The 11645-nt window shown below is 42.3% G+C and overlaps 1 protein-coding gene across 1 annotated transcript in view; it reads right to left on the bottom strand.

Moving 5' to 3' along the window:
• The window catches only part of LOC136691735 (disintegrin and metalloproteinase domain-containing protein 12), a 133396-nt gene that overhangs the window by 60219 nt on the left and 61532 nt on the right, over positions 1 to 11645 (bottom strand). The window contains exon 4 of the mRNA XM_066664474.1: positions 8336 to 8414. Coding sequence (XP_066520571.1) covers positions 8336 to 8414 — 79 coding nt within the window. The remainder of the gene's footprint in view (positions 1 to 8335; positions 8415 to 11645) is intronic.

Raw genomic sequence — 11645 nt, 5'->3', positions numbered from 1 at the left:
TTTGGTGTGTTCTCCCCGTGTCCGCGTGGGTTTCCTCCAGGTGACTGTCTGTGAGGAGTGTGGTGTGTTCTCCCCGTGTCCGTGTGGGTTTCCTCCGGGTGACTGTCTGTGAGGAGTGTGGTGTGTTCTCCCCGTGTCTGTGTGGGTTTCCTCCGGGTGCTCCGGTTTCCTCCCACAGTCCAAAAACACACGTTGGTAGGTGGATTAGCGACTCAAAAAGTGTGAGTGTGTGAGAGTGAATGTGTGAGTGTGTGTGTTGCCCTGTGAAGGACTGGCACCCCCTCCAGGGTGTATTCCCGCCTTGCACCCAATGATTCCAGGTAGGCTCTGGACCCACCGCGACCCTGAACTGGATAAGCGCTTACAGACAACGAATGAATGAATATTTTTTGTCTCCAGGCAGAGGTCTGACCCATTTTATATGTGGTGCCATAACAGCTCATAGGAGTGCTTATCAGGCTTGCTAATGCTCCATGAACAATATTTTCCATTTGCTAGCTGCATAGAAGACTGAAGGCAACTGTTGGACTGCAAAAAATGCCATAGCCCCTTTCACATGCGTGTGCATTTGTGTGGAAAATGTTATATTTGGAAGATGTTCCATTTTTAACGTAATGAGATGAATGAGTCACATCATTCTGTCTGCTGAAAGCATCTATGGTTATTGTACGTTCATGAAAATGCAGCTGAGTTTGTTTGACCATTTGGTCTCATTTGTGAGCTCTGGCATGTATGAATGATAGAAGTACACTATATTCCAAGAGTTTGTAGATACTTTTAAAAGCATCCGTTGTGGACGTACAGCTTGTGTAAATCCCAAAAGAAAGAACTGATTGCCAATAGAACAGGATCTTCCAGTAGATGGACATTATGAGCTCACCATTCCCAATGCCAAGAGTCTGCTAGATGGGTAGAAATCCCCTCAGCAAAGGGTTCTCTGGAGTGATGGAGTATCATTTTGTACCTTGCAGATGAGCTTCAGTGGCCCTTATGTTTTAAAACTAATTATCCCTCACCAGTAACTGATATTAGAAATGTTCTCAAGACCGAAAGCATTCAAATTCTCACAGGAATGTTTTAATATCCAGTAAAGGACAAGAAGCCTTCCCAGCAGGAAAGAGGCTATTACTGAATCATGTAAATGTAATGATATCATATCATCATTTATTCTTCATCAATGCAAAACATGTTTTCCCAGCCAGTGCAAAACAGTATTCCATCTGATCTATCTGATATCTGGTGCCATTACAGTTCATTTGAGCGCTTATCAGCTTTGCAGATGCCTCATGAAGCATTACAATGTTTTCCATTTACGAGCTGCACAGAGGGGACTGAAGGCGACTACAGCAGAAATTGCCTGCAGTCCCTTCACATGGAGTGTATTAATCTCACACACAAGGACGAGTGATTACTGCAGCAGGCATGGGAATGGCGCTAGCTTATTAGCAGAGAGAAAGCAGAGAAGAGCTCTGCATGAGAAATCTCTATTCAAGGCCATGGTTAATATGCCAGATCCACTGAGTCACTCTAATCATAACCATGCATTCGGAATCTTGCTCGGCTCAGCTTGGCTTCATACAGAGGTGCAGTTGGTGTCTGTATCTGTGGGGCTTTGTGACACCATGCTGGCTTACAGGCGATCTGAGAGGACAGAGGTTGAGGGGGAGAGTCTGAGTTGAGACAAGAGTGACCAGGAATAAAGTCTGAGTTGAGTCACGAGTCACTGGGAATCGAGTCCAAGTCAGATCACAAGTCACTATGATGCTCATCTAAGTCACAAGTCACTGGGCATCAAGGCCAAGCTAAGTCCACGTCAAGAGCAGAGCTTCTGGTGTTCTGACATAAAAACTGATAAAAATATGACCCTATGTTCAGCTGCACTGACCGTCAAAGGCACTGCCCTTCTCTTGGTCGAAGTTGATAAATGGACTCCTGAACACATGCACACCCCACACGCCCCACCAAACAAATCCCTGTGTGAATACAACATGATAGATCCAACATCTCCTCCCAAGAATTGTTGGAATCCTCCAGCATGGCCCATCACTGTTTAACGCAGGAGATAAGCAGGTCTGTTGCCTGGAGCAAAAACAATGTTTGGCCATAACACACTGATTACTGTAAACCTGGGGTAATCACATCTGAATCAAATCAAAACGCAGCTTTGGATTCTGCTGTTTCTGTTTGTGCATTTAACAGTTAACCCACAGGCAGGTTTATATTTCAGTTCCACACCCCTAATAATTGAATCATTTTGGCTTGCTTTCCATGTGATTACGCCATAGTAAGCATCAGGATGTGGATATACGAATCTGCTTAAGGGGTCAGTGCAACTGGTTGGTCACTGTATCTTCCCTTCATGACAAGTGAAGATAAAAGGACGGTGGGAAATCTGTAGGAAACAAGAGCACTGGCGCCGTGATTGGAATACATTTGACATAATGAGAATAACTGGAGATCTAATTGGATTAAATTAGATGTTCTGGAGGTGCTAAAGGGTGCTGTTTTGCATTCACTTACTAACTCTTATTGCCTTGTTTAGGATTCTACAAGCGCTAGAGTCTTGTAGTGCAAGAAGGGTTTAAATTAGCTTAGAAGATATGAAGGTTCAGATTAAGGCTGGCCAGTACACTGATGTAAGGTGAGATCTATATAATGTAATTACTGTGCGTCTTTACACAGTTGAACCATTAACAAAGGCGTACTGTATTAATATTCATAGTAGATCTCAAATTAATATAATTCATCAAACCAGTCTCAACAATCATTTACATATTAATAAATTCATCTACTTTAAGATCCAACTATTCTGGACACAGGTATTAAACTGAGTACGAAACTGTTTGCATAATCTCCATAGAACAGCAGGAAATCAAAATTTGATCCTCTGGTCACCCTAAAGTCACCATGCCCAGTACCAATCTTTAACTCAGCGGATACAAAGCACAGTGAAACTCTGTTCTCTGAACTGATGAAGCAGCATTCAACACTTGATGAATTGGAGTAGTGTTTGTGATCCACAACTAATCATCCACCATCAGGACCTAACCTCGGTAATGTTCTCTGTGCTGAATTCAATCAAATCAAATCAAGTCCAGTGACCTTCATTCATTCATTGTCTGTAACCACTTACCCAGTACAGGCGCACGGCAGGAAAACATCGTATTTTGGGGTGCCAGTCCATCACAGGACGCCACACACTCACACATTCACTCACAACTGAGCATTTGTTGAACGGCAAATCAACCTACCAATGTGTGTTTTTGGACTGTGGAAAGACAGCAGAGCACCTGGGGGAAACCCACACAGATAGGGGGAGAACAAGCCTAGCTCCTCACTGAACCATGGAGCTGTGTGACAGTGACACCACCTGTTGCAACACCCAGTGACCTTGATAATGTTAGTAAATTACATGATAGATGATGAACATGACTCTGTGTGATATCATTGGGCCTGACACATCACCAGAGTTCTTCTGGACTCTTTCTCTTGTTCTTGATCTCCCTTTGGGTCATTGTGAAGCAAGATTTTTTTTGTGAAATGCTCTTACCTGTTCCCCTACAGGATGACTAAGAGGATCACCTCACTTCTGAGTGGCGTAGTCCAAGGGAAGATTTGGAGGGGGGTGTGTGAATCACGTGGTTTGTTACTGTGATTATGTTGTTAATGAGAAAGCTTTCCTGTGACGGGGTATTACCCCTGAGAGTTGGTTTCGTCCTGAGGGAGGAGCTATTTAAGGGGCAGTGCCGGATAATCAAGAGAAGTAGATCGTGAGCACCTATCAGTGTTGCTATGTGCAAAGTAGAGGTAGCATTGTGGGCTTATGAGAGAGAATGCCTTGGGAATTAACCAAGGAAAACTGACCTTTCTTGCTGCTGTTAGTAAGAGCTATTGCCCAAATGCAGAGTCATTGTATTCATTTTTATTCCTGTGAGTTATCTATCGTCTTTACTCTCAAATAAACTGGTTTGCAGTCAAAAACCCTTCAAGTTTGCCATCTGTGAAGCCCCTGTGGTAACTTCCGCATCCCTTGGTCAGAACTACATCACACTCTGACAGTTTTATGTAATGTAAAAATGTTTATGTAATCATTCAATAGGTGATTCAGATTGTTCTGGAAGAACAGTTTGAAACCAACGAAAGTAGCTTGTAGCATGTGTGCTTTCTCCCTTATTAAGGTTTACAGCACTGTGTGACCTTTTTTAGTGTCATGTAAGTCTCAAAGCCCCTACATGTTTCTAAAATTGTTCCATGTATCCAGGGAGAAAGCACTGAGTAGATGTATTCTGATGCATTCTGAATATACATTATACATTTCTCAACCAAACTTTCATCTGTAATAAACGGTAGCTATAAGATATTGGTAACCCTTTGCAGTAAGTCAAGTAATTTGTACAGCACCTTTTACAGCTTGATGGTGTCACATCGCTAACAGCTTCTGTGAAGTAGTAGAAGCTGTTACCGGTGTGTGAGACTAGATATAGGAACTGAGAGTATTTGATGGTGCTTAGTAATAAAATACAATAGTGAATTCAGGCACTGATGGTGGACGTTTAGATTTTGATCAAAAACACCAATACGAATAACCTTAATGGTACTGGACAAAGCTTCTTCACTCCAGAGAACTGTTCCACTGATCTATATCATTAGTGTTTGGATAAAGAAGAATGATTAATATACTTTTCAAAGAATAATGCCCTTTATGCCAGGGGCGGCACGGTGGCGCAGCAGGTAGTGTCGCAGTCACACAGCTCCAGGGCCCTGGGGCTGTGGGTTCAAGTCCCACTCCGCGTGACTGTCTGTGAGGAGTTGGGTGTGTTCTCCCTGTGTCCATGTGGGTTTCCTCTGGGTGCCCCAGTGTCCTCCCACAGTCCAAAAACACACTGACAGTAAAGACAACAATGCATCAAAATGTCTAAAGAAGGTGCCATACTGTTTGCAAGCAACTGGACACTTACACAATATTATTTATAGTGAATCTAGATTAAAGCAATGAGTATGAGGTCAAATTGCAGAGTGTCAGTACATGTATGTTCGCACATTTGCACACGATATACGAATTACAGCTCTAGTCACTCACTGTTTTATTTGTGGTTCAGTTGACTGGCCACAGGTTGTGCCACTGGCTGACTGTAAATATTCAAATTCTAGGTGTCTTTCATCGTGAGGAGAACAGGAGACAACAGGAGAACCAATACCTTCAAGTGTCAATACCAGTAAAGACTTCATGAAGTTGGGAAATGCGAATAAATCATAGACATAGCCAAAACAGTGCATGTGTCAAAATCAACGTAGTGGTATATTATAAACAAGCAAGAACTCTCTGGTTCTTAGTGACTGCACAAAAACCGTCAGACCAAGAAAACCACTGACATACAATTTTTCATAAAGGAAAATGACCAGACAGACCAAGAACACCATCCAGGAAGTTAGCATGTGTCATTTGGTATTTGAATTAGAACCACTTTATTGGCCACTTTGCTTGGACACAGAGGACTTTTTTTCTCAGAATAACTGACATAAAGAGAATAAATATTATCAGCATGATCTCAGAGGGTTTACCATCAATAGTTTGCCAATGGATCAAGCTGTGAGTCATGGAGGATTAAAACCAGTAGTGTTCTGAAGCAACGTCTTCTGGGAAGACCAACTTGTACTGGAGGGATGTAGTATGAGGTATGTCATGTGAAGAATATCTGTAAAGCATGGTGTCAAGCACATTTATAGCTGCCAGTGGAAGTAGATCACTCGTTTTTATTGACGACTTGACTGCTGACAGCAGCAGCAAGTTGATTTTTGAAGTGAGGAGAAAAATCTTAACTGCTCTGCCCTTCACTTTGCAGCAAAAGAAGCTGTGGGGTTTTTCAGGGACAAAAAGCTAAACTGTTCTGACCCAAATTCCACTGAGGATACTTACTTACTGGAGACAAAACCGAAGGTGAAAGCCCCTCAGATGAAAATGAAATGAAATATCAAAATGACTACATTACGGATCTGGCAGAGTAACTTACAGTGACTCTGAGAAACAATGAATAACTATGACTTTGATTCCTGGGAGGTCACCCAACATGAATGTACATGTCTTTAGATCAACCTTGAGGTCAATAGTTTATTAGAAAGTAATTCCAGAGCCAAACAAAAAGCCGGTCATTGTCCAGTTTCCCTCAAATAATATCTGTGTGTGTGAGTGATTGAGGGTATGCGTAGGTGAGTGTTTGAGGGTGTGTTCATTTGGGGAGAAGACAGCCTGGCTGAATGTCCTAGGTCTGACAACTTTTGTTTATTTTGCAATCTGGAATCACGTTGTCTAATCAAAAGTTCTCAATAGCACTCCTCTAGGGCAGTGTTGAGAATGAGGGGCTGTCAGTGTCTGGAGAATATGATCTGCCATCATTGTCTGCCTTGAAAACAGAGGCCCAAGACTCCAGACTGGAAAAAAAAAAGTGTGCAGTCAGCACACCCTGTCACTGGGGAGCTGGAGATGGAACAGCCAAACAAGCACAAGCAGATTCTCAAATCTCCTCCAGTCTTGTGAAACAGCACAGCTGATGTCTCAGTGACCCCGAACAGACCTCGGAGGACACACACAAACACACAGACACACACACACTCCTTGCCTGTGGAAAAGGAGGTCAATACAACAAGACAAGCCAAGACTTAACTTGTAGCTCAAAGGATTAACTACACAACTGGGACAAAACACAGATACCCCACAGTCATAAGATTAATTAACAGTGAGAGAAGGTGAGAATGACAGCAGTCAACAGCTCATGTGTTCAGCAGACACGTGTGTGTGTGTGTGTGTGTGTGTGTGTGTGTGTGTGTGTGTTTATGAGAAAGAGAAAGAGAAAGAGAGAGAGAGAGAGAGAGAGAAAATCAAATAAGAAAATAACGGAATAAAACAAGGATATTGCAGGTAAGAAATGTTTAGAAAAGTTAAGAAAGTAAAAAAGAGAGAGAGTTAATGAAAGAAAGCATAAAAGTAAAATTAGACCTGAGAAGATGACAAAATCCTGCACTTAATCACTGGAGTTTCACATATCTTTTTGCACCCACTATTTTACAAGTTGGCACATTCCTTTGTCAGAGTTTCACTGAACTAAGCCCACGACACCTCCAGAAGGCTCAACAGTGAGGTCTGTCATCTCAGACCCCCCCCCCCCCCCCCCTTCAAGCTCACTTTACAGACCTGTCATTTGACTAGCCTCTTACATGTCAATCCCCCTCGGCCTCCCTGATGACTACTGGTGATTTTCCACTGCATGGCACCTACTCTACCTCACTATACTAGAGTCTTTTTACTTTTCTGGACCTGCTCCCCGCCAGCTTTTACATTAGCACAGCTCCCCACTAAATGTAGCCAGTGATGTTGCAAAACCCATCTCTGTTGGGCACTTCAAGCTTTGCAAAAAGGCTGGGTTAATGTTAAGCGTTTTTTTTTACTCATCCTGTATTCGCATGTTAGTGTTGTTTGGACTGAACACAACGTTGGAATCAGTTCAGACAGGTTAACGTTTAAACCTCTTTAAAAGACCATAGTGTAATTTTACAAGCTGCCATTGTGAGTCAGATAAAAAAATGGAATCTCTATTATATAGCTTGCAGATTTTAGGAACTGTTAGTTTGTCCTGGAAGTCTGCATTTCAGTCGTGATTTACTCGCCAGCCAACGTTCTGCAAGGTTTACACATCACCTTTCATCTCTACTCTGCTCACCTGGAACCATGAGCAAGCAGGGGTTAAAAAGTATCTGGTTTCAGGTACCGGGTACCGTATCATTCCGTGGAAAAGTGCAATAAGGTTGTAGTTAGCCCCAGTGGTGCCATTAGTGCATGCACATTGCCACCCGTTCCATATGGTCTTTACATAATAATTCACCAACTACATCTTCAGCATACGCTAAAGATTCCTATAATTACCCAGCGCCTTACGCCTTAGGCCTACGCAATCAATCACTTTCTGCATGTCCCCCAATAACTGTGCCCTTCTTATGCACAACAATTGAGAAACATTTAAAGTGTAAACAAGACGGACAGAGAAAAATCAAACAATCACTTCTTTGTGTAAAAATGACCAGAAAAAAGGCATACGAACAAGAGAAAGAGAACAATAAAAAGTGAAATAGATGTTTGTTTGTTTGTGTGTGTGTGTGTAACAGAGAGAGAGAGAGAGAGTTTATATAAGCTGAGGGAGTTGTAAACACTTTACTGCAGGTGATTAACACACTCACTGTGCCTTTCATCACACGAACAAACGACCACAGATGCTTCTGAAACATTAGAGTAAGTTTTCAGAGCATGAGAAAAGAAGAAGGTATAGTATAAGAGTGATCTTACTGCAGACGAGGGCGAGGTGGTGACTGCTTCTCCACTCTCCAGGTAGTGTGTCTCTGTGTAGTGACTGGCAAACAGGCCCCTGGAAGAAAACACACACAAACACCACTACTGTAGGCAGAGTACATGGTCACTGTACAGAAAGGATGGAGTACTGGGGTTAGGGATAAAAAGAGACATTCCTGCTATAACACACCCTCCTACCCTCCTTCAATCATTTCCTAGTAGAGTTTCTGCAGTGCTAAGTCAAGATTAACAATGACAGATACTCCTATTACCACCTGTTAGTGGTCATTGTTTTGTGTTATGAATACAGCGTTTAGTAATTTCCAGTTCCAGCCTCAAATTGTTTGTGAAAATCTTTATTTCTTTATTCTGCATTGTGCAGAATAACTACTCCACAAGGTTGAAAACATACATTTCTCTAGAATAAGATTGCAGGGGCCAAACTATGAAAACAGCCCCAGACCATTATTCCTCCTATACTTTGCTCCTGTCAATATAATGAGGGTTCTGAGTACTGCAAGAGAGAACAAGCCATTTCTATGCACTTTCAAGCCCAGTGGTCCTATGTGGTCTACTACTTCGCAACAAAGCTGTTGTTGTATCCCCCTCACAACAGTAGCACTTACAGTTGCCCACAGCGACTTTAACAGTACAGATATTTCATGCACTGACCTTGTGGACAGGTAGTATTATTTCAGCAGTACCATACTGTAAGGAGATTGTCAGGCTGTATGCACGATTTTATGCATCTGTAAGCAATGGGAATGGCTGACATGGCAAAACCCACTACTTCGAAGGAGGCTACACTTCACTGTACCTCATTCAAAAAGCAGGATGGCTGTATAATGATGCAGATTATTGAACTAGCCCAGATAAAATTACCCGGCCCATTTATCTTTGTCTTTATGCCTCCCATTCATTACAGGTACCAGACTATCTTGGGGTTTAGTGCGGTATCGGGGGTTTGTGGCATTACTTCCAGTGTCTTATTTATAATATATTAAAACTTAATCAGCTGGCAGTGATTAGACATTCAGGACTGGCCACAGAAACCATCTGGAACAGTAAAAATCTCTCTCTCTCTCTGTCTCTCTCTCTCTCTCTCTCTCACTCTCTCCTGAGAAACAATGTCTTCATTAACTCCAGAGACACAGGTCTGGCTGGAGGTGAATCATCTGCACCGTCCATGTGTTTCTGTGCTGCTGTGCCTTGTTAGCAATAGCCGGAGCCAGAGGAGGCAATAAACTAATGAATATGAAAACACTCATGAGTAATGCTGAGGGAGGTGAAAAACACAGAGTCCCTGGGTCGACCACAGGGCAGCTCATATGGTCGCGCTGGGGGGAACACCGCCACGCTAGAACACTGAAAGATCAATACTGGTCAATCTTATAGTGCTCTCAAACACAGTTCCCATGAAGTCCACATTGTTTAAACTTTACCAAAACACCAATATTATTGTGTGGTGTTCTGTAGCTCAGAATTACATCCCTGAGCCTCTGAGTTTGACAGATTTCACAATTTCATATCATTTGCATGTTTTCATTTATCAGTATTTTCTCACACCATACCCAGCCTGCATTACACAAACCCAGTCATCGTGAATCCCTGTGGTGTCAACCGATCCTGAACAAACAAAAACAGAGTCATAAATAAAATATCGTCGTATTTCATTCAACAAACAATGGAAAAGTTTATAGCCTTTCTGTCTCTGAAAATAAGCAAAACAGAGGTAAGGATTCCAGAAAGACAAGTGGCTACATTGCTAGCTGTCCCTCTTATTTTATTGGCTTCCACAGCTCTTGAGTCATTACTAGGGTGACCAGACGTCCAAATGTCCGGGCGGAATTTCACAAACGTCCGGGATTTTGTTTTTCTAGCGCTTACATAGAATTTGGAGAAGTGTTTCGTTCACAAACTAGTCCCGCCCTCCCCTACTCCGATTGGTTCGCTTGAGTGAGAAGGGGGCGTGGTGAAGTAGCCTAAAATCATCTGATTGGACGGTCTGACTGTAGAGCTACCATTATTGGTCGATAACCTTCTCTGTAAACATTTAATTGGTCAGACGTGTCCTCTTTTTCACCATCTCAGATCTGGTCACCCTAGTCATTACTATTGTTTGTGAAGTCCATTATAATGTTGATTGCAGGTTCAACAGGACATTTGATATACCACCAAAAATATTAGTTTTGTGTTTTCCACCTGTATTCACCAGCTAATAAAAAAAAGCAGCTCTACTGAAAACGTTAAACGGCTTTTCTTGATTTTAAATTGAAAATCTTACTTTAAAGCCGACTGCAGTCACCTACTGGGATCAAACTTGTTTTCCCGGAGAAGTCTTTGAACAAAGGGTGTGGTAATCACACCAAAAGGGCCAATTAATGCCAGTCATCGATCTTCAGAAATCACAGGTTTCGAATCACTTTCTGCTGTGTACGTCATTTATTTCATAAAACAGAGGGCCAACTAAAAATAGAGCTTGCCACATGCCATGAACCAGTGGAGTGCAATAAGCTTTTTGTATCTCATTAGTCTTTCATAAAGATGTTGCACATGCGATGCAAATGCTGAGAAAGTCTGACTTGCTGAAAATGGTTCTAGACAGCAGATATTACACCGAAAGTGATGAAAGATTTAGACTTGGAAACTCTTAGACATGAAACACATTAAACGTGATAACAATCTTGTCAGTGGAGCAGTTATTTTTGCACTTAAAGAGAGAAGTAGTCCTCCTCAGTTCCCAATTCCAGACGTGAGAAATGATTTCTGTTCTCTTCGGCTCAGACTCTATTTTGCTCTCAGACTCCTGCTGCTCTTGTGCTCTTTCAGAAAGCACAGATGATCTTTAAAGACAGTTCTCGAACCAGCAACACTCAAGACACAAATCTCAAGTAGGATGTGATGTAAGACAGGCAATTACAACGCCACGATCAATGCCACCCCTGCAGACTGATCAATCAGCGGGGAAGGGGCTTCCAATAACCTCACCCACAAGTTCAAACAGAAAACAAGACTTGGTGTAAAACATTAAAGACGGAGTCTGTATGGAGACAAATTGCTTCGCTGCCCCCTCGTGTTAATGATGACAGGAATCCAATTGATTTTCAAAGATGGTGAGAGAGCCGGTCCTTAAAGAAAAAGGGCAGGATGACATGGTGCTTTTCCACTAAAGAGAAAAACAGAAAGCAGTTTAATGAATGTTTATGGAAACGGACAGCAGATGTAATTGGTCTTGCTTCATTCGGCGGTAGGCGGGATGATGTACAGAGCTAAAAGAGGACAAATCTACACTTAAGGGACTTCAGAC

Source organism: Hoplias malabaricus, chromosome 3 (assembly GCF_029633855.1).
Source record: "Hoplias malabaricus isolate fHopMal1 chromosome 3, fHopMal1.hap1, whole genome shotgun sequence".
NCBI classification, from domain to species: Eukaryota; Metazoa; Chordata; class Actinopteri; order Characiformes; family Erythrinidae; genus Hoplias; species Hoplias malabaricus.
This window is presented reverse-complemented; position numbering and strand designations above follow the sequence as displayed.